The sequence below is a fragment of the Procambarus clarkii genome, chromosome 25, assembly GCF_040958095.1.
Source record: "Procambarus clarkii isolate CNS0578487 chromosome 25, FALCON_Pclarkii_2.0, whole genome shotgun sequence".
Taxonomy (NCBI): domain Eukaryota; kingdom Metazoa; phylum Arthropoda; class Malacostraca; order Decapoda; family Cambaridae; genus Procambarus; species Procambarus clarkii.
This window is the reverse complement of record NC_091174.1, coordinates 6,501,940-6,526,753: the sequence shown is the minus strand read 5'-3', so window position 1 is coordinate 6,526,753 and position 24,814 is coordinate 6,501,940. Positions and strand designations below refer to the sequence as shown.

The window sequence follows — 24,814 nt, the reverse complement described above, 5'->3', positions numbered from 1 at the left end:
TTAGTTTATCTCTCCTTGCCACTAACATTAGACCCCATCCTCTTGACTCGCGTTCTCTTTCATTGCACTCAATTGAAACAAGGATAAGACACACCTCCGCTCATCACCAGCATTGTGTTATGCCCTCCTAGCACCTCGAGACACAATAGCTGACAGATATTCATCTTAAGTCAGTATGGGAAGCTGAGTCATCTCCCAGTGGCTGAGAGAGAGAGAGAGAGAGAGAGAGAGAGAGAGAGAGAGAGAGAGAGAGAGAGAGAGAGAGAGAGAGAGAGAGACAGAGAGAGAGAAAACATCTAATACTTGACAGCTTCCAGCCAGCAAATCCATCACCGGGTCGACTATCTGCCGAAAAATTTAACAGGAGATAATTGGTCACGGGATGTTACCGTTTCCTCCCCTCACCCCTTACTCTTTATATCTCCCCGCCCTGCTCTCTCTCTCTCTCTCTCCCTCTCTCCCCTCCCTCCCTCCCTCCCTCTCTCTCTCGCCCTCTCTCCCTCTCTCTCTCTCTCTCTCTCTCTCTCTCTCTCTCTCTCTCTCTCTCTCTCTCTCTCTCTCTCTCTCTCTCTCCCTCTCTCTCTCGCCCTCTCTCCCTCTCTCTTCTATTTTTAAACTAAGACTAAGGTTCATTAAGAATCTCATTGATGTCCCTAGTGAAACTACACACAAGAGCTGAAATCCTACTTCACTTCATCTGAAGCCTACCCCTAGAGACTCATTTATTTCATGAGATTATTATTTATATCCGTGATGGTGATGCTGGTGTTGATGATTGGTTGTGATGAATTTGGTGGCGGCGTTGATTCGTTGTGGTGATTGTGGAAGTGTTAATGACTGGATGTGGTGATGGTGTCGCAGATGATTGTATATGATAATGTGGTGCTGGGTGAGGGTGGTTGTAGTGGTAGTGGCGGCAAGGCTGGTGCTAGTAGTGGTGGTGATGTTGGTAGTGTGGTGGTGGTGGCAAGGCTGGCGGTAGTGGTGATGGCAAGGTTGGTGCTTGTAGTAGTGGTGGCAGTGTCGGTGGTAATGATGGTGGCACGGTTGGTGCTAGTAGTGGAAGTGGCGGAGGTGGTGGCAAGGGTTGGTGCTTAGTAGTGGTGATGGTGGTGGTGGTGGCAGCGCTGGTGATAGTGGTGGTGGCAACGGTGGTGCTAGTAGTGGTGGTGGCACTGCTGGTGATAGTGGTGGTGGCAATGTTGGTGCTAGTAGAGGTGGTGGCGGAGACACAACTCGCACCAAACTTCAGTAAATAAGAGATGGTGGCCAGGGTAGCCCGGTGCCTCTTGCGTCTTCATTACAAACCACCAGCACCCACTAGGAAGGTGTCTCGTGTTTTACCCGCCCTTCATCCCTTCTTCTCTTACTTTCTTTCTCTCTCCCTTCCTCCCTACCTCCCTTGCTTCCTTCTTTTCTAGGTCTGGCTTTCGTTTTCTTCCTCCTCCTTACGTTCCTAACTCTGTTGCTTCATTCTTACTTCCCTCTCTACATCCTGCAGTCCATCTAAGTCTTCCTTTTACTTTTGGTCCACTTTCCACTTTATCTTTCTCTCAGTGCTTCCTCTCGTATACTGCCACACACGGAGAAACTTGCGCACTCTACTTTTCCTAGATAACCTTCACCTTTCCTCACTCTGTCCCTCGCAGTTCCTTTCTCTGTGGACTCCACACTTTCCAAATCCCGTTGAATCAATGCAAAAAAATACAAATAAAAAACGATGAGAGTTCTGGACCAAACGGTGCTGGAGAATCGAGGTGTGACCTGGCAATACGTTCCTCATGCTGTCTCACCTGCGAATCCAAGATTAATCCTCCTGCTAATCCAAGATTAATCCAGCTTAGAATCGACAATTGATCCATCTAGCTCACCTGTGGATCCTCAATTCCGAAAAAAAGGAGGAAGTCATATCCACCAAAACTGGTGGTCTCCTCAAATGGAAACAATGGAAAAAGTGACAATTTCGACAAAGAAGAAAAGGCAAACACGCACAACTGATATTAATAGTATTCGTATTCTGATGGAGACTATTGCAACTTTTAGCAGATGATCGGATACGGCGAGGAATACTGTAATAGCCGGTGGATTAATTACTGATGAGACCATGTTAGTTTAAAACGTGGATGGGGAGGGAAGAGACGTATGTGAAGGGGGGAAAGTGGAGGAATGAGGAGTAAATGAAGTGGGGAATGGGGTTATGGGCAGCATGTGAAGGGTGGGGGAGGGAGAGAGTGAAGTAATGATGAAGGAGAAGGTGGAATGAGAAGGATAAAGAGTGAAGCAATGATGAAGGGGAAGGTGGAATGAGAAGGATAAAGAGTGAAGAAAGGAGGGACAAAGATGTGCAACGAAACTCGTCCCAGAATTGAAAAGCTTGAGCTACGAGGAAGGATTTGCTGGGTGGGGACATGGTAATGACATAAAAGATTCTAAGAAAATTTAAAAGTAGAAGCAGCATTGTTCCAAAGTTAGGAACAGTAATAGGGAGCAATGAAGGGAACTAGAAACACACATGAGTTAGAAAGCAATAAAAAAAATCCAGTATAAAAACCATCAATAAATGAAGTAGACTTAGAAGCAAACTCAGTATATAATTTTAAATCTGAATATGATAACGTGAAAAATGAGTCACTGCAGTAATATAAGAACGTTCGAAAAGCGGGGCTAGAAGCCTAGCTCGTCCCTGAAACCACATCTTGATGAGTACACACATACACGCACACACTCTCTCTCTGTCTCTCTCTCTCTCTCTCTCTTATATATATTATATATATATATATATATATATATATATATATATATATATATATATATATATATATATATATATATATATATATATATATATATATATATATATATATATATATATATATATAATAGAATTTAAAAGTCATCTGTACATCAGTTGATTGACGGTTGAGAGACGGGACCAAAGAGCCAAAGCTCAACCCCCGCAAGCACAACTAAGTGAGTAAAACTAGGTTAGTACCTATTAGCACTCTCTCTCCCCTCCCGCCTTTTTTTTTAACCCTAAAACTCCAGCTTCGAAACCTGTGAATCGCATAATTCAATTTGTTCCCGTTTGTTTACCAACACAGGAGAAACACAGGCCTCACCGCCTTCCACTGCTGCAGTCCAATTGGTCTCGAGAACTATATAATTTAAATCCTAATACCTAAAAATCCTAAAATCCTAATACCCAGAAATTAATTTATAAAATTTTTACAACATTATAATCTCTCCTTATTTCCAGGGCGACGTAAATAGGTACGATTGAGCCACCCTGAGCCGCTCCCTGTGTTGTTTGTACATGATGTTAGAGTATTTGTTTTGATATTTTTATGAAATCAGTGAGTATCGGTCTCAATACTGACCTAATAAATTGGCCCATTAGCCTGCTGATTCAATGATTGGCTCTCTGACCTGCTGACTCAGGGAGTGGCTCTCTGACGTGTTGACTCAGTGAGTGGCTCTCTGACCTGCTGACTCAGTGAGTGGCTCTCTGACCTGCTGACTCAGTGAGTGACCCCTTATCTACTGACTCAGTGAGTGGCCCATGACCCTGCTGCTAACCCAATGCGTATTCATTTTCTTCTGTTAGCCAAAGTGGAGCTTTACCCTCCTGTTGTCTTTTTAAGTGATGTAGAGAAACAACAAAAAGGAAGCAAACGAAAAAAATAAATAGGAGAAAAGAAGAAAGAGGAGGAAGAACAACAACCACGGTGTGAAATGGCGTAAGATATGTATAAATGTATGATAAAGCCGAACTCCTCTGCCTCTGTTCAGCCCCTTCAGAATATGCTTTATTGAACATTTTCTTCATATTTTCCAATTCTCCTGTACAGCGGAGCCTCAGGCCAGACACCCCGGTGCTGGCAACTCAAACACTCTAAGATTATATCAACATTTTGGAAGGGGAGGAGAGTCGAGAGGGCCAAAGTCTCTCTCTATTCGGAACTATTCATTGTAGTTCCCTTTCTTTGGGGTCATACTGATTGTGATCCCACGCTCTATACAGGGACCCTGGCCAAGTGGTTTCACCCTTACTAAAGAAGGACCCTTTTGCCTAGTGGTTCCGCCACTAGGGCTTAAACGAATTTAAACAAGCGTGCAGTGTTCATATGGGCATAGATAAGCTAACATAGTTGTCTGAGGAGCCTAGATTAGCGCTGTATTGCTTGGCTATGTGAATAATAGCCAAGCAATACAGCAGTCTTCAGAAGGACCTAAACAAGCAGAATGCGGTCATCAGATGGATACAGGCAATTTAGCACAGAATTTGCAAGACCCTAAACAAGTCTTCAAAAATAACTTATTTTTTATATAGATTATATATATTATTATATATTATTGATATTTTTATGAAATCAGTGAGTATCGGTCTCAATATGGGCATAGATAAGGGCTATGCCCTTATCTATGGGCATAGCCCATAAGGGCTCAATAATGGGCTCCTTTTATATATATATATATATATATATATATATATATATATATATATATATATATATATATATATATATATATATATATCCATCATTTTAACTACCACGTCAAAACGTCAGAAGTAAATAAAATTGTTAAAAAAACAACTAGCGAAGACAAGGAAAAAGAAAGAGAAGGTCTTGAGGTGTCTGCCGGTAACGATCCCAAGTTCACGAGACAATATCCATCCACGAGTGACACTCCCGACAGGATGATTACCTCCAGGACTAGAAATATCTGGCACAAAACACCAGGAGCAAATGAGACTCAGAAACGCACCACTCAGCCCAAGCCTTGAACACGTTCTCCGACGAAAGAGAATGAACATTAATTGAAGAGAGCGTAATAAAAAACGATTAAACTGATGGATAAGGTAATATTTTAAGTGCAAAAATTACACGTTGATAAAGTTACATGCATATTACAGTTGTTTACTTCAAACAAACATTAATTACTCTCAGCATCTCGGGCAAACAAATGCAGTAATAACAAGAAATCAATTATAAAGCTCAAACACTACACGGATACCTCGTCCATGCTTCTAAAGCTTGCATGCGATTCAACGTGCATGCGCTTCGCCTAAAGATGCATAGAACCAAGCAGTGTATTACATCCTGAGAGGGATAACCGTAACAGTATAACGAACTAGATCAGCACTTTGAGAATATCCATTCTAGTACAATAAGAAAATGTTTTAATAATTGTAAACGGTAAACCTTCCCATGGGTTTATTCACTGAGCTGGGCACGTTGTTATGATTCTGGTCACTTCCTATTTATCCTTGGAAAATGATATATAAAATAGAAGCAAGTATTTTCAGTGTGAGATAAGATGGAATAACAATTTATAAAATAGTTGTAGTAGTAGTAGAAATAGAACTGGAAATGGTAATATCAGTATTGGTAGCAATAGTAATATTATTATCATGTGAAAGAAGTAGCAGTTATGCTAGCAGGAGGTAGTTGTAGCAGTGCTAATAGTAGCAGAGTTATGAGTGGTAGCATTGCAAGTTTCAGGAGTTTTGGCAAGATTAGATTCGAAATTCCTTCCTTCCTGTTAAATTTCCATAAAGGTATATTAGTAGGGAAAAGTGAAATCACTATTTTCCTGCTGGGAGTGCAAGCCAAAGGGGGTGAGAGCAGGGAGTGAACCTTCAGCTTTTCTATCCTGCCTTAATTTTTCTACGTCAGAGTTGTAGCAGCACCAATATTAGCAGTTGATTCTCGGAGTAGATAACTTCTGTATATATCTCGTGTTATCCTGTAAAATGTGTGATAATGCAATCTTTTGCATTTTTTGTCTGTTTCTCTCTCCTCTACTTTACTAACATAGTTCACTAAGCTTTCGTGGAGTAAGCTTAGTTGCAAGCACCGTGTATTTTCATTCACTGTACCCTAAAGCTGTAGAATTTGCTTGTTTATGTCCGCTATGTTTGACCTTAATTAAATTTGCATAATTTTCAGTGTTTTTGTAAGTGTGAATTTCAAAGTGAATTGAGTATATAAAAAGCGAGTTTTAGCCTTAACTGAGGAAAAATTAACTGGAATACATGATGGGAACTTGCTCTGAGGATTAAAGAATATGTAAACACAATATTAAATAAATTTGTGATTGGCTTACGTTCACGAATATAGAATTAAAAATAATAGTATTATAACCCCTAAAGGTACTTGCATCTATAACTTAAACAAATTGTAAGCCAATTTTGTAATCAATTATGTAAGGTTTTAGTCGCATCGTAATACTTATTGGAAACATTTGTTGAAAATTTTATGACAAAATAATTACATAAAATAATTGTCAACATTTAATATAACAATTAAATCGTACTTAATTTAATTTCTTATCAATATATATATATATATATATATATATATATATATATATATATATATATATATATATATATATATATATATATATATATATATATATAAGACGGAGAGACGGAGACTTTGTTACTAGAACTGAACCTCACAAAACTGGAAGAAAGAAGAGTTAGGGGAGACATGAGCATTACCTACAAAATTCTCAGAGGAATTGATAAGATAAACTGTTTAACACGAGTGGTATGAGAACAAGGGAACACAGGTGGAAACTGAGTACCCAAACGTCCCACAAGGACGTTTGAAAGAACTTTTTTAGTGTCGAGTAGTTAACAAATGGAATGCATTAGAAAGTGATGTGGTGGAGGCTGACTCCATACACAGTTTCAAATGTAGATATGATAGAGCCCAGTAGGCTCAGGAATATGTACACCAGTTGATTGACAGTTGAGAGGCGGGACTAAAGAGCCAGAGCTCAACCCCTGTAAGCACAACTAGGGGAGTACAACTAGGTGAATACACACACACACACATACATACAGACACACGTTCTTAATTCTTATGTTCTTGTTCGTGACTGAGAACGCACTGACAATGAGCATTTTCTCCCATGACAGATTCAGCTCTACCTCTACAACAGTGACCTCTACAGCAACTTCACTCATGCTCTAGACAAGCCCAATGGCGTCCTTGGTGTAGCGGTCCTCCTGAAGGTTAGTTCATACACCATATATATATATATATATATATATATATATATATATATATATATATATATATATATATATATATATATATATATATATATATACACACATATATATAACATGATATGAATTCATTGATCCCACCAGGATTCGAACCCGCGAGGCCAGGGATCACCCCACTGGCTACCACCTAGTGCTAGGGGGTCTGGTAGCTGAGCGGACAGCGCGCAGGACTCGTAATTCTGTGGCCCAGGTTCGATTCCCGGACCAGGTAGAAATAAAGGGGCAAAGTTTCTTTCACCCCTGATGCGCCTGTTACCTAACAGTAAATAGGTACCTGGGAGTTAGACAGACAGTTACGGGCTGCTTCCTGGGTGTGTGTATGGGGAAAAAATGAGTTAGTAATTAGTTACAGTTGATTGATTGACAGTTGAGAGGCAGGCCGAAAGAGCAGAGCTCAACCCCCGCAAGAACAACTAGGTGAATACAATACCGATACCTTTCCACTAGCAACTGTAATCGGTAGCGGAGTGTCATTGGCACTGTGGTTGCCAGGGCGTGGGGAAGGTGATCCCTGGCCCAACAGGTTCGAATCCTGGGGATCATAGGGTTCATAATGACTTACAGCTTATGAACCCACTCAAACTTTGTTTCCCAATATATTGATTTGTTTAATATTCATTTGGAAACTGTCTTCCATTTGGGTTTCTAAGGCACTCTATAACCCTCACCTCCGAGGCACTCACGAGAGACAAAATGTAAACAAAGACAGCTGTGCAATATTATTCTCTCAGCAAACAAAGGCGAGACATCATCCGAGGACATTCTCGTTTGCTCAACCCAACCTGCTCATGTTCCAGCCTCTGAGGGAAGGTATGAAATCTAACATGGAAAGTATATATATATATATATATATATATATATATATATATATATATATATATATATATATATATATATATATATATATAAATATATATATATATATATATATATATATGGTTCATGGTAATTCACATAAGAATAGAGCGACCTACCATGAACACCCAAATCACGGAACTATTTACTCTACCCACCATGAGAGTAAGGACAAGACAAGAACATATCGATGCCAACACAGAAGACAATGTCCAACATAACAGACCAATTACACTGGATTAATCTTTGTGTTTAGATAGGAGATGCCTCGTATGGGCCAATAAGCCTTCTGCAGCCCCTATGTTTATCCCTTATGTATCCCCCCATGTTTTCACCTTCATTGTATTATCACCTGACCTAATGCGGGTATAAAATCAACTAGTATTGTAAGATCTGTTCACTTGAGAATGAACCATGGAGGTTCGAAACGTCGTGCAAATTATACAAATAAGTGTAATACACTCTATAGTAAATCACTTCTTTTCTTCACCTTAAAAGTACGAAAATAAGTTTTGGAGAACTCCTATTTCAATTAAACCCTGATGCTAAGAAAATAGTTAGAGGGATAGAAGCCCTAAACCAGAAAATAATAAATACAGAATATGCGGTCATATTCAATGATATTGATATATATATATATATATATATATATATATATATATATATATATATATATATATATATATATATATATATGTGAGACGCTCTGAATACAGTCAAGAATAATATAGGCCACAGACTACGCCTAACACCAGCTTGTAATTAAATAAAGGTGTTCCATCTGCTCTCTCTCTCTCTCTCTCTCTCTCTCTTGGAGCTAATTCAATAACATCAGTATTATGATCAAAGGAAGAACAAAAAGTCTGAACATATATTGTCTCTGTGGAAATGGTCCATTCTGTGCGACACAGTCACACGCACACACACACACACACACACACACTCAGCTCATTGCTTTGCACCAACACTAATTATTCGTTTCTTGCAGATCGGGTGGCGTCCTAATCCCGTATTGAAGATTTGGATGGATCACATCCACATGGTGCCCCACAGAGGTGAGAACGTACGTTTGTGTGTGTGTGTGTGTGTGTACCTTCACAATGACAAAAATATATATCAAGATATAGCCGATTACAAATACACCTGAACGTATATACCCACGCAATTCATGTATATATATATATATATATATATATATATATATATATATATATATATATATATATATATATATATATATATATATATATATATATATATATATGTCGTACCTAGTAGCCAGAACTCACTTTTTGGCCTACTATTCAAGGCCCGATTTGCCTAATAAGCCAAGTTTTCATGAATTAATTGTTTTTCGACTACCTAACCTACCTAACCTAACCTAACCTAACTTTTTCGGCTACCTACCCAAACCTAACCTATAAAGATAGGTTAGGTTAGGTTAGGTAGGGTTGGTTAGGTTCGGTCATATATCTACGTTAATTTTAACTCCAATAAAAAAAAATTGACCTCATACATAATAAAATGGGTAGCTTTATCATTTCATAAGAAAAAAATTAGAAAAAATATATAATTTCAGGAAAACTTGGCTTATTAGGCAAATCGGGCCTTGAATAGTAGGCCAAAAAGTGAGTTCTGGCTACTAGGTACGACATATATATATATATATAATTAACTCCCTGCCTCCCTCAAAAAATAAATATAATAATTAGTTACCACGCAATAATTACTTCCATTCCCTCCAGGAAAGTCGACAGCGATACCTTTCGTTCCGGTACGAGAGTTGTTCACCTCGCACCTCTACCTGACGTACGAGGGTTCACTAACTGAGCCCCCCTGTGAGGAGACCGTCACCTGGGTAATTCTTAATAAACCTGGATATATCACTGCAGACCAGGTGAGCCCATACAGCAGTGTGGTACATCGGTATTAGTGTTCTACAGCACGTCAGTGCTATACTGTACATCCATTGTAATGCAATGCATGAGTATGACGCAATGCAACAGTGTGATTTATCCGTGTTATGCAATAATGTTTATACTCTGCCACGTAACAACATGTAGCTCAATACAGTTTTTTTAGGCTAGGATACAATGGCATACATAAGTATACACTGTAAAGTACCACAACACAGTATTATTATGTGTCATTTAATTCAGTAATATAGAGAGCAATGCATGATCGAACAAACCATCACACTGCAGTGCAATGCAGTATGACATAATACACTACAATTCAATGCACAATACAATAGATCACCATCAAAAAGTCACACACTACAATACAGTGTTATTCAGTGCAAAACAATGCCGTAGAGTGCAACTCTTTACGAACAAATAAAACCTCTCCTGGTTTTCCAGAGTTCGAGAATTAAAACTGCATGTAAAGTTTTAACAAACAACTATATATTTTTATTCAAAATAAAAGAAGGCTTCAACAATTATCGTATATTTTTTTCTAATGACTCGATTTCCTTCCAAAGCAACAAAACATTCAATGCGTTACCTTGCCCACACACCTGCCATTAACAGAGTTGGTTCTGCTAATGATTGGCTGTAATCAGCTCTGCAAGTAACAGTATCTACCACACGTAGATAGTAGCTATGAATCCAGGCGGCCACATAGTGTCTATCATGCCTGGATGATAGATAATAGACCAACACGTAGTAACTTTGAATCTACCATACCTGGTCTTACATAGTCAGTCTCCAATACATTAGTAACATTTATTGGAATTTAAAGACAGATTTATTTTCATTGTAATTGAAATGAAAATTGTTAGGTGAAAGAGCTACAGGTGTATGGGGAACTGAGTGAAGGAACGATGCCCAACCACTTAGAACATCAGGCCGTATCGAACGCTCACCTGGAAGAAGCAAGCCCGTCGCTGTACCAACCAATCCAAGTGGTTGGCCAGATATCCTAATTTGACTTCAATGTTATCAAAGAATAATTGGTCCCAATGACGCAAAAATAACAGGAAATATTTTGTGGCAAAATTTTTCAGGCAAAGCTTTACAAATCCTTGACACTTTACTACAAAACGCACCCAACTTTTTCTGAATATTTGATGTTTTTTCTTATTTTTTTAGAAATCAATCTAAAGAAGATATTGTAGTCATCATAAGTTTTGTTCTTCGTGATTTATTTTTAAAACACTGTTGATGAAGTTCTTGGGAATATTGACTGAAAAGATTATTAACAGGATTTTGAAGGGAGATGTGTAGTTTTCTGTTCTTGTTTTTCGTTATTTGTACTAGCAAATATTTTTATTTATCGAATCTACTAGAAATTTAACAAAATCATACAATATTATGTTAATAAATTAACAGTAAAATACAAACAAAAAACAATGACAACATTATATAAAAAGAAACTACTTTTAACATCACAATTTCTCATATCTTTGGAAAGAAAAAAATGATAGCAAAACAAATATTAACCAAATTTTACTTTTTGCCGCTGTTTCGGAATGCATCCATCTACATGGACTACTCGGTCTATCTACGACCCTCGCTTCTTGCAGGTCGACGTTCGGTCCCCGACAGAATAACTGATTGGGCACTGCTCCTTCCCCTCCTTCCTATCCCAGTTCCTTGTCCTCAAATCCTTGCAAATTGAACATAGTCATACTGTCTCATAATTACCTTATCCTGCTCCGGAGTGCGACTAGAAAGATCGAGTATCAGAAATGTTGTAAGACACACAGGGTAGAGGTCTAGGGCATAATGCCAATGCTAGGGCATAATGACATACTTAGGGGCCACAATATCAACCACAGATCATAATCATCTCGCTAGAAAATCTAAAACAACAGTCTTCCGTCTAGCTAGAAATCAACAATTCACGGGAACTGTTGTACGACATTTTGTGTGTTGCCTTTCAGCTGTGGCAACTGCAGTCCCTACGTCGAGGTACTCATGGTCAAGCGCTTCCCATCAGTGGGAACTTCAGGCCGCTGCAGCCTTTACACAGCAGGGCCATTAGGACGAATATTCCCCCTTATACCTTGGTAAGTACTTAGGCGTCACCTGTTTTGAAGTGTGTGTGTAGCAAGATACGGAAGGGAGAGAGAGAGAGAGAGAGAGAGAGAGAGAGAGAGAGAGAGAGAGAGAGAGAGAGAGAGAGAGAGAGAGAGAGAGAGAGAGAGAAGAGAGAGAGAGAGAGAGAGAGAGAGAGAGAGAGAGAGAGAGAGAGAGAGAGAGAGAGAGAGAGAGAGAGAGAGAGAGAGAGAGAGAGAGAGAATGACAATCACTCAATCATAAAAGCTCCTCCAATTGTTGTTGCTGTAGATTCAGCTACTCAGAATAAAAAGTTCCAAGTAGCACGGGCTACGTGGTGAGACCATAGTGGACTTACCTGGCACAGGAGCGGGGCTGTAACTTGGAGCTCCTCTCTAATCAGACAAATTTTATATGTTGAGTAGTGTGAGGTGATGCTTGAGTTCCTCCTTCCACCCAGCCACGTCTGCCGTCACCAGACACAAGCACATGCTATTTTCTTACAACGCAACTCTGGAATTATCTAGTCTCTCTACTACACCTCCTGATAAACGAAGCTCAATAATCTCACGCTAACTCAACCTCATCAGCACCTCTCTCTCTCTCTCTCTCTCTCTCTCTCTCTCTCTCTCTCTCTCTCTCTCTCTCTCTCTCTCTCTCTCGTGGTAGTGGAAGGTCCCCCGAGCAAGCACACTTGATGGAACGCCTCCCCCCAGGGTAGTGAAGGCGTCGTTTTCCACGGGTACACTCAGTGCCTCAGACACCTGTCGCAGAGTGGTGACCACAACGCCAACTGTACCCGAGTCTGCGTTTGTTGTGTGTGTGTGTAGGGAAGGGGGTAGACAGGAATGTGTGTGTGGTCTGATCATTCCAGCTACTGTAGCACGTCCAGTCTCCCCCTGGTGTTTATTACAATCATCCACAGCTCTATTAATAATAAAACTGCCTTTTATCTTGTACCATCTTAGTTTTATCTTCTAGAGCTTGCAACTATGTCCTTCAATTTTGGCTCAAAGACTCTTCTCGGTCCATTTTCTACTTTTTATTTAACTAAATTAGATATGGTTATTATTTTCTCTTTTGTTTATCACTGTATTTGATCACAAGTTTGTATGTGAGAGTTGCTGTAATGAGCAAGTTTTCAATTATATCTCCTCCAAGTTTCGTTTTTGGCATCAGGATCGCGAACCAAACCATGGCTGATCAGGTTTGGCCACACATACTGCCTATGAGGAATGTATTAGTGATGGAAATCCCGCAAATGATCACTGAATGCATTTGCATGGCTGTTCACGTCACCCTGGAGCAAGATATTCCATTTAGTTGCTCCTATCTCTAAGCGAAGACTTGGCCAGACTCCCTTATCCCAAAGCCAGGTTGCACTAGACAATTTTTCTTGCCGTCTGTCGTGATAGTGTAGTGAAGAAAGCCAAATGGTCTAATGAATCAAAATATCACTCACTCGCTATCTCTCGATTTCTTGCTGCAATTGTTCTTTCTCCTCTGTTTCCCCTCATTGTATACAAACATGTGCATTTCTTGCTTGTTCATTTGTGCAACTTGATTTATTTGCAAGGTTACATGAATGTACTCACCTAATGGTACACACCTATTTGTGTTCATGCGTCAGTGCAAATATGTAGACGCGTTCGTGTGTCTGCGCATTTGGTGTTCCCATCGTACGTGGATACGTTCGTGGCTGCCACCGTACGGTGACACATTCGTGGCTGCCACCGTACGTGGATACGTTCGTGGCTGCCACCGTACGGTGACACATTCGTGGCTGCCACCGTACGTGGATACGTTCGTGGCTGCTATCCTGCGAATGTTTCTAATCGTCAGTAGCGCCACGATCTCTAGACGTCGCCCAGCAGTCCATGATTCTTTATGCAAATGAATCTGTGTGAACCAACGCGAATTGCCACTAAAGGCAGAAGGCGCGGATGAGTTTTCTGAGATGAGACTACAGTATTAAGTGACTGGGGAATGAGCTCTGCATTACGGAAGTACGGAAGCGAATGAGAAATTGGATTGGAAATTGGTAAGTGTATATTTTTTTAAGAAAATGTGAATTGTTTAAACTAAAATGGTTTGGAAATTCGGGTTGGTGTGTGTGTGTGTGTGTACTCACCTAGTTGTGTTTGAGGAGGTTGAGCTTTGGATCTTTGGTCCCACCTTTGTGTGTGGTCCGGCCGGTGAGCCAATAGACCGGCTCTTTGTGTATTTACTATTTGTATCTGCAAATTTGAGCTATATTAGCTCTTGGACCCCCGCCTTTCTAACCAATTTATTTTTCCTCTACTATGTCTACTTCATATATTTCTAACACATGTGCGCGCGCACGCACACACACACACACACACACACACACACACACACACACACTCCCTCCGTCGTAGGGAGCCGGTGGCCGAGCGGACAGCACGCTGGACACGTGATCCTGTGGTCCCGGGTTCGATCCCGGGAGCCGGCGAGAAACGATGGGCAGAGTTTCTTTCACCCTATGACCCTATTACCTAGCAGTAAATAGGTACCTGGGAGTTAGTCAGCTGTCACGGGCTGCTTCTTCGGGTGTGTGTGTGTGTGTGTGTGTGTGGTGTGGAAACAAAAAATAGTAGTAGTAGAAACAGTTGATTGACAGTTGAGAGGCGGGTCGAAAGAGTAGAGCTCAACCCCCGCAAGCACAACTAGGTGAATACAACTAGATGAATACACACACATATCCCCAGGAAGCTGTCCGTTGCAGCTAACTCCCAAGTAGCTATTTACTGCTAGGTGAACAGGTGCATCAGGGTGAAAAAAAACTGCTCATTTGTTTCCGCTTCCGCCGGGAATCAAACTCGGGCCATTAGGACTACGACCCCAAGGCGCTATCCACTCAGCGGCGAAGGCTGGAAAGGTGGGTGTGCGTGTGTGAGGGTGACAACTCTCATGTGCTACAGTGCCCTCTGGAGGCCCCATGAGACCCAGTGCCACAGTTACAACGCAAGACAGAGTGCCAGTCGTGGGAGGAACGGTAATGGCGAGTTATGACCGGCTGAGTGAGTCTCCAAGGGTGTTATTATTATCATTCTTATCGCCCATTACCTGAGCGCTTCCTGGTATTATCCTACCCAAATACCCGACCCGTTTCCTGCATCATTCTTACCAATTACGGAGTAATATATAATCTCGGTGCGGTCCAGACCTTCCACAGCACCGCTCCAGTGCCAGGTAAGTCCACTACGGGCTCACCATAGCCGTGCTACTTGGAACTTGTTCTGAGTAGCTGAATCTATAACAACAAACCAGACCTTCCTGGCTGTGTGGTGTTGGACTCCTTGCTTACATTTGACGAAGGATTACGAATCATTGTCATTATTATATCTTTTGACACTGCAACTATGAATAATTTAAGCAATATAAACAATAATTTAATATTTTTTAAAGTTACAATAATTATGAATACTAATAATTATTCTTGTTATTATTATTATTACGAAAATCATTGGAGAAATCCGGGAATTTCGAACAAATGTTCTGGGGTCACCCGCGAGCCACGAGCCTTAACCCGGGACACTGGTTCGAATCCTCTGAGTGCTCCAATGATTTTTAGCATAACGATACATCACGTCACTGTGATTTTCCTATTGATTATTAGTATTAGTATTAAATATTATTATTATTATTATTATCATAAAATTAGCAATAACAAAGTAATTACGTTCGATACAATAATAATAATATGGTTAATAATTTTTAAAAACAAAAATTACCTGCAGGGCTAACGACGACGTTTGTATTAAGCGATCAACATGTATGAACGAATTCAAACTACAATCAGCAGCGGCCTCGCTCAGTGTTGCTCATGTGTGATTAGTTTGGCAAACAGCAGCGCCGGGCGTGGATCGGGAGATTTTGGAAGTATATATATATATATATATATATATATATATATATATATATATATATATATATATATATATATATATATATATATATGGAAGAAAGGGTTCGAATTTGGGGGCTGATTATTAATAAGTTTCATAATTAGGAGGAAAACTGCTGTGGGATGGAATATTTAGTTTTATTACCTGTCTGTCTGTCTACCTGCCTGTCTGTGTCTGTCTGTCTGCTCTTCATATGTTTATCTGGCTGTTCCTTTCTTCCCTCCCTACCACCATTATGACCTCAACTACCTTTCTCCTTCCTTCCCGCTTTCCTTGCCTCCCTCCCTTATTTCCATCTTCTCTTTCCTCCTTTCCTCCCTCCATCCCTCCTCTTTCCTCCCTCTTGCCTCCCTCCATTTCTTTATCTACCCACACCCTCCCTACCACCATCTACATACTAAGGAGATAGAAGGAGAAGAATTAAAGAAGGAAACTTGGAAGAATCCAAAGACACTGGGGTGATGGAGAGAGATATAGAGGAAAAATGAGAGAACTCAACGATCGAGGATAAATTACTCTATTATACACCGCAAATGCATTGTGGTGTATCGTATTCAATGACGCCACAGTTAAAACGACCAAACGTTAATTGAATTTAGACCTATTCGGCCCTCATTTCAAATTTATATATATTTTACGACCCCTCTAAACAATTGATTATCGCGTGGCGGAACGTCATTAAGTGAAAGGTTCCCTCTGAACTCTTCTATATGAACTATATGAACTATAAGATCATATAGTCGTATGAACTATACGACCAGTGTGACCATAATAACCATGGGGGGTAACTTAAACACTCTCTGATGACATAATGTTTATATCTCTTTAATGTAAAATGGGGAACGCTTTGCACTCAATACTACCGGGTGTATTTACGGTAAATGTTGAACTTTTATATGAAATGTTTGCGTTTCCCCGGAGCGGTCAGCTGTGGTATGATTTACTGTAATATTTGTTGTGTACAGTGATAGGTTAGGTTACAGTGCTTTATTATGGAATATGTTATTATGTATCACGTTATGCTGATAACCAAGCACACACGAAAAGATGAGGATGAGACAGAAAAATATAACGTGATAACAATCATGTTTTTATATTCTGCCTTCTGATAATTACCTTGCCTGTCCTCTGACAACTACCTTACCTGTCTCCTGATAACTACCTTACCTCTTCCCTGATAACCACCTTACCTGTCCTCTGACAACCACCTTACCTGTCCCCTAATAACTCCCTTACCTCTCTCCTTATATCTACCTTACCTGTCTTCTGATAACTACGATGACATCATTATTTTTGCGCCAATATTCCACACGGAAAGATGTAACATGGAAACTGTCCATTTCTCCAGCGACACAAGTTTAAGAGAATAAAGGAATCAATGACAATTTAGAATGAATGGAAATAACACCAACGTTAATAATAGGGAATGCATGACTAATAGGCCGGATCTTGCAGTAAAATAGTCATGAGGTACACCAGACATTATAAATCTCTCCCAGAGGAGCAATTACCATTAGAGGTGATCAATTTTTGCAATGCTGCATGCAAACTATATATATATATATATATATATATATAAACATGGTTTTACTATGGCTGCTAGTGTTAAACAAATATACTTTCCTACTTTCTCAACATTTTTCACGTGGTTCATAGTTGAAAAGATTGCAACATTATGTAGCTTTCCTCAAGCAAAGCCTTTGATGCAGTGCCTCAAGAAAGACTCATTAGAAAGTTAGATTAGGGCATGGCTATTTCAAAGGAAACAGAGCAAATGGAGTAAAGTCCGAATGGGAAACAGTTGCCGGTGAAGTGCCTGAGGGTTCTGTCCTGAGTCCTCTGTTGTTTAAAATATATTTTATAGATTTAGACCAAAGATTGAACAGAAACATTTTTGAGATTTGCAAACGATACTAAAATAGGTTGGAAAATAAATTCAGAAGACTCTAAAGCGGTAACAGACGAATTAAAATGACTTTTACAAACGTACAAAATATTGGCATGTGCAATTAAATGAAAAAAAATGTATTTATAAATGTGCGGAATTTGGCAAATATAATGCTAGAATTTATATTTAAAAGCCTTTGCAATATTGCATCTAATCGCATGGGTATACATCGAAAGGTATACCCCACTTTACTGGGTATAATGTATACCTTGAGAAAGGATGAAGCTTTCATCCAATAATTTGGTTTTAATACACTTACACATATTCAATTTGTATTGCATTCAAACACTTCGGCATTGTGGCAAGTTCCTCCATAAACTGACATGGAAATATCCATATATTAGAGGTACTGATATATAAATAAATACAGAAAATAACGACAAAGAATATATTCATCAATGAATAATGTTTTGTAATAAATAATTGGATAAATTAGGACTGACACGTGCATTGTCAAGCAACAAAACTAATGAAATATCCCAGCCGGTAACGCTACCCATGAGGGTAATTACATGGCGTGAGCTGGCGGGAGGGGGGAGACAGGTGAAGTGTCGTTCCATCCCATCCTTCCCTCCAGGTAGCTAAAGGCGAGTTTCTCCAACCACCTTCCCACCAGTAGTCCCTATACCCCCACCCTCCCAGGCGTCTTTGAGAGATGTCCCCAACACAGCACTCTCATCCCCACTAACCCTCCTATCAGAGACGCCCTAAATGTATCCAAGTGAAATACAATTAGAACCCAACAACCCAAGTAGTATTTGTAAACAAAAACGTAAATATTGTAAGTTTTTTTACGCATCGGGATCGGTAGCTTACGTGGGTGTTCATACGTTTCTGGTTTAGTTAAAAAGTTGATATGTTAGCGGAATTATAAATTGTGAGAGCAGTCTGTCCTCACATCCACCCCGGGTGTTGTCCTACAGGAGATCTGACACCTCAATTAGGAAGCGCTTGTACAGGGATGATGTAGGAGCGGCACTGATGGCAATTTACTCGAGTTGCACTAATTCTCCGAATCTACGAGTGCCTTGGAACTTAATTCTGATCTGAAGTCTCGGAGTAACATGCACTAGAACGAAGGAAAGGGATGTGGGAGGGAAATTATAATTTTTAGTATTGTGTCTGAGAGGGATGGATTTTTATTTTTACTTTTGACCGTAATATCGACATGGTATTGAAAATAGTTTCCAAAAGCTCGTAAAAAAAGTAAAAAAATATAACAACATGAAATATAACTCGTTTTTATCGCGAAAACAAAGAATGCCTGAAAACATTATATATAAAAAGAGAGCCTTATATTTTTCTCTCTTTTTTTTTTATTTGTGTGAATTTTTAAATCGGGGCAACAAATATATTTACGAGCACACATGCCCAAACTCTCTCAGTTTATTATTCAACACAAGAGTTCCACGACAACTATTGTTTACAAAGTAAGGAATGGAAACGCATCCACAGGCATACTCATGCCCCTCTCTCTCTTTGATATATATATATATATATATATATATATATATATATATATATATATATATATATATATATATATATATATATATATATGATCAGAGTAAGAAACTTACTCTGATCATTCTTAGAAGATAATCACCAACACAAAAGTACTCAACTTCACAACATAGATTTAGCCCTTATATATATATGTGTATATATATATATATATATATATATATATATATATATATATATATATATATATATATATATATATATATATATATATATATATATACACACACACACACACACACGCCCCCTCACACATACTGCCTTACTTGAATAGTAAATAGTAAGTAAATAGTTCTTACTTACAGAACTATTTGGTTCTCCCACCATTTCCAGCTATGGCCCCTCCTGGTCCACAGCTTCCTTTCACCTCATGCCACTCACACCTTCCCCCTCCACCAACCCATCCACTCAAGATCCATAGTTCATATTTTCGGGGAAAAGGTCCCAGGAAAGCAAGAATTTATAGTTTGATGAAATTTGATTAGTCTTGAAAGATTATTACCATTATTATCTGCCTTCTTCACTAGAAATGGCTGCCCTCTTTCCCTGGTCATGGCTGTCTTCTTCTCCAGGTAATGGTTGCCTTCATCCCCCACTAATGGCTGCATTCTTCCTCGTAATTACCATTTTGGTATGCCAGCCTTTTCTTTTCTTATCACTTGAGCAATTATTTCCTTCTTCCTCCAGATGTTCAAACGTAAATACATTGTGATCACTCATTCGCATGTGTATGTACTCACCTATTTGTACTAGCCTATTTGTACCTGCAGGATCGAGCTGTAGCTCTTCGTTCCCGCTTTTCTAGGCGCTGGTTGTCTAATGCAAGGGCTCCTCACCAATTTCCCTATGATTCCTGCTTTTAAAGTTATAAATAGAGTTTGCCTCTACAACCTGCTCCTTTAGGTCATTCCATTTACTCACTACCCTTATGGTAAAATAAATCTTTCTAACACCTCTAAAACATATCTGAGTTTCAAGCTTCTATCTGTGCCCACTTGTTGTATTGATATTCATTGTAATAATTTCTTCTGTTTCCACCTTGTCAATCTCCCTAATTATTGTATACGTATGTATCATGTCCACCCTATCGATCCCTCTTTCTAACGTCGTCAGGTTTAATTCCATCATTCTCTCTTCATGGGAGCTGCGAAGGATGTGTATGTGTGAGTGTACTCACTTATTACAGGTGATACAGGTGTGACCTTTACACCTGTGTTTTCAGTTGTATGTGTGTGTGAGTATGAGTGTGTGTGTGTGTGTGTGTGCGCGTGTGCGTGTGCGTGTGTGTGTGTGTGTACGTGTGTGCGTGTGTGTGTGTGTACTCACCTAATTGTACTCACCTAATTGTGCTTGCGGGGGTTGAGCTCTGGCTCTTTGGTCCCGCCTCTCAACCGTCAATCAACTGGTGTACAGATTCCTGAGCCTATTGGGCTCTATCATATCTACATTTGAAACTGTGTATGGAGTCAGCCTCCACCACATCACTTCCTAATGCATTCCATTTACTAACTACTCTGACACTGAAAAAGTTCTTTCTAACGTCTCTGTGGCTCATTTGGGTACTCAGCTTCCACCTGTGTCCCCTTGTTCGCGTCCCACCAGTGTTGAAGTGTGTGTGTCCCACCAGTGTGTGTGTGTGTGTGTGTGTGTGTGTGTGTGTGTATAAGGATCCATTCAGAGTATCCTCATCCATCAAGTCCTCCTAATGTTTCTCAACGTCAAGGAAACGGTCAATTTAAAGTGTCCTCTCCAAACCTACCAGAGGACCCAAAACAGAAAACGGGACAGTTCTTCACTTTCCCGAGCCGCTTCCATTTTCTTGTACGACAATTTTTGACCTTATGTAACGCATACGAGCGAAATGCGACGTTCTTTATAGGAGCACAGGTTTCTTCACCACATGTACCAATCAGGTCACCACGTGTAGAAAACCGGAACCGTAAAGAAAATGGTTCTGGGAGCGACTGAAGAAAACTGGTGCCTCTGTTAGGATATCGAGGGTAAAGGAACTGTTTTTATTTGAATGTATCTGGTTTTGAGTTTATCCTGTGTAATATATATGCAAATGAATGCCGCACATTAAAAATTCAAATTGTCTTTTATTTCAGAGTTGTACAGCTGTAAACAGAACTAATCTCTATCAAGGTAGGAGGCTCTCTAATTTTGTAATTGGTAACATTAAGATTTTTTTTAAGTTGGAAAAAATCTAAAATATGTGAAAAACTAAGTTTATTGTTTGGTTCTTGATTGTTTAAAACAGAATAAACAGAATTAAAACAGATTTGTTCATTTGTTTAAAATAGAATAAAATCTGTGATAATACCCCCGATGATTGTTTAAATATACAAAACAATATCCTATTGATATCAAAGAAAGAGGAATAGTTAGAAATTAAAATTTATTTTCTTTGCTATTATTTTTTCTCACAGCTGTGGATTTGACGGGGACGTGACGGCCAGGTCCATGACAATCATCCAGATTGCAACCTTACCGTCACCCGTCACAGTTACCAGGTATGCTCCTTCCTCTCACCCGTCACACCCACCAGGAAACCATCCCCTCCCCCCCCCATCCCCTTCACCAGTCACACCCACCCTCACCCACCATATACCACGCCCACTTTCTTCTCCCCTCAGGCGGTCTGGTGGTTAAGTATCAGTACCGTTATTTACTGACTCGGTAATGAACCTTCTTCCGCTTCAGAGCGAAGTTTGGTCAGCAACTTCGGTTGGAGTTTTGTGGCGGAAGGAAGCTTGAGAGTTGATGCTTTGGAGAGAGAGAGAGAGAGAGAGAGAGAGAGAGAGAGAGAGAGAGAGAGAGAGAGAGAGAGAGAGAGAGAGAGAGAGGTAAGCTGTAGCTAATCACCTCCCTGAATACATAAGAACCTACTCTATCGAAGCGGCTTAGTTCTTATGGCGCTGGTCCTACTTACCAGGTATAAACAAAACCTTGGTGCCAAAGGTTTATATCGCTATGGGTGAAAAAGCCTCTCCTGTTTTCTGTCCTAAAGTTTATTACGAACATCAATTACATGTGTATACAAGGAACAGCCAATTAAAGATGTATACAAGGAACATCTAATTACACAGGTATTTAAGGAACATCCAATTGGAACAGATGTATACAAGAAATATTCAATTCCAGACATATCCAAGGAATAATGACCAAACCACAGACCAGAAGATGAGGAGACAACGACGTTTCGGTCCTTCCTAGACCCTTATCAAATCGACTGTGATGGCAGCTATTGATTGATTGATGGAGATTAAGTCACCTAAGAGGTGGCACTGGCATGATTAGCCAGTAAGATGGAAGCGATGAAGGCACGGGCATGAGTTAGGCAAGAGTTAGGTGAGGAGGACGGACCGAAACGTCGTCGTCTCCACATCCTCTGATGTGTAATTGGTCATCATATCTTCAGCCACGTTATTGTGACTCATCGTCTGCCTGTATAAGAAACCCCCAATTACATACGAACAGGAAGAACATACGGTTACAGACGTTCATAAAGAACATCCAATTACAGACGTGCACGAGGGACATCCAATTACAGATGTTTACAAATATTGTGCAAGGGCACGCCAGCGTTCAATTACGCAGGCGCGTGTGTCTCTACCGTAGTGATTATATTATTTTTAGCTGGGAGTGTTTTTCCCCAGTTCCTGGCAGTTCTCGACATCAATGAATTTACGCTTCAACAGGATCCACCGATTCACCGGACCGTAGTGTTTACTCTCAAACTCACTGGATTTGTTTATCATGACCTTATCCTGTATACAATAGTGCCCATGGTTATCCGGATGGGCTAACATATGGGTTTACATACGTTCGAATAAGCTACGTATCAGTGTTTAATGAATGCCCGACGGATAAACAGTGGAATCCTGAATGATGGCTATACAAGGGATCGATGTATGTGGTAGATATTTTTCTAGCCTTTAATTTAAGGGTAGTTATTTTATATTTTATCAGAATGTAGCAACAAGGAATTGCATTTAAGAACATTGGCACTAGGTGGCTCTTCCTTGCTCTACCCACCTGGCTCTCTGAGAATTTTGTCTCGTAGTTTGATTGGTGAGAAAATTATATTTGGAGATATGAAGTAATATCTGAATGAATAACATTTCGGATGGTCCATGTTTAATGAGATTCTTATTTTCATTTCAGATGAACCAGAACGGAGAATGTCCCGTCCAGACGTGTTGCATTTGTTTAAACTAGACCTTCCTTGACCTCTTTCTACTTGAGCACCCCCTCGCCTACTATCAAATAGATCTTCCCTGCCCCTTTCCAAATAGATCTCCCCCTTACCTCCAATGAACCCAGTCAACTAGATCTTCCCTTGCCCCCTTTTTCAGCTCTCTCTCTCTTTCTCTCTCTCTCTCTCTTTCTTTCTCACTACATTCCTCCCTCCCATCCTCTGAAAGAGTGCTTCCTCCAACCATTTCCACTACACCCGCCGACGCTTTAGATCGGACGAAAGTTTTGCGTCCTAGCCTGGCAAACTTTGCTTTATTTTTCTCTACATTTGTTTTTATTATATATATATATATATATATATATATATATATATATATATATATATATATATATATATATATATATATATATATATATATATATATTATTGTCGCCTCATTTACTATTAACAAATTATAATCATAATATTTTGCCTTATTATCACTTCTCAACCTACTATTGTGAGTACTTATTTAGGAAGACAGATCAGAAGATATGTCTACTTATATCTCTACTTCTGTATTCATATCTACTCTCTGCTAATTGTCTAATATATGTGCTACTATATCTGCTTCTATATCTACTTCTTTATTTAGCTGTCTATTAAAAGATGTATCTTATTACTTGTCTAATTCTATATCAACCATATTCTCAGTTCCGGAACTTCTACTAGGTGGAATGTAATTACATTACACAATTTAATGCCCATTTCCCTACTCTGATCTATCATCAGCTCAGTCTACTCTAGTCTACCATTAATTTACCTGCTCTGATCTATTGGCTCCCTTATTCTGATCGACTGTTGGGCTCCCTTGTTTCTTGAATTACCCTTTTTAATACCCACCTGCTTTTTCTTATAACGGCCCAGGACATGCCACTATTAGTGAACCTTAACTTCCTGTATGCTATCCTACCTTTCTACCATTACCCACTCCCTTTGCTGTAGACTAATACTTTATGCCTTATTTTGCCTTAAATGCCTTAAACATGCATACATTAGCTCATTCTGATAGACTTACACTGCCCTTAGTTAGATCTACTTCATACAACCTTCACAATATATCTTAAACTTTTACATTCTGGGCCAAGCGAGGCTGCTCTAAGCTAACGTTCCTTAGTCTATCCTACGCTAAATATGTCGAGCCCAACTCAGGATTACCGAGGTTATTCTACTCTTCCTCAACCTGTCTTAAGAACTGCTTTCCAACATCCGGATTCATGCGGGTCTCCTCGC

The 24,814-nt window shown here is 39.6% G+C and overlaps 1 protein-coding gene across 1 annotated transcript in view; it reads left to right on the top strand.

Annotated features, from left to right (window-relative positions):
* The window catches only part of LOC123756578 (carbonic anhydrase-related protein 10), an 88,615-nt gene extending 64,730 nt beyond the window's left edge, over positions 1-23,885 (top strand). The window contains 7 exon segments of the mRNA XM_069330872.1: positions 6,932-7,027; positions 8,928-8,994; positions 9,685-9,836; positions 11,826-11,951; positions 21,450-21,486; positions 21,771-21,854; positions 23,509-23,885. Of these exon segments, the coding sequence (XP_069186973.1) occupies positions 6,932-7,027; positions 8,928-8,994; positions 9,685-9,836; positions 11,826-11,951; positions 21,450-21,486; positions 21,771-21,793 (501 nt within the window). The 3' untranslated portion in view covers positions 21,794-21,854; positions 23,509-23,885.
* The last annotated feature ends 929 nt before the right edge of the window (positions 23,886-24,814 follow it).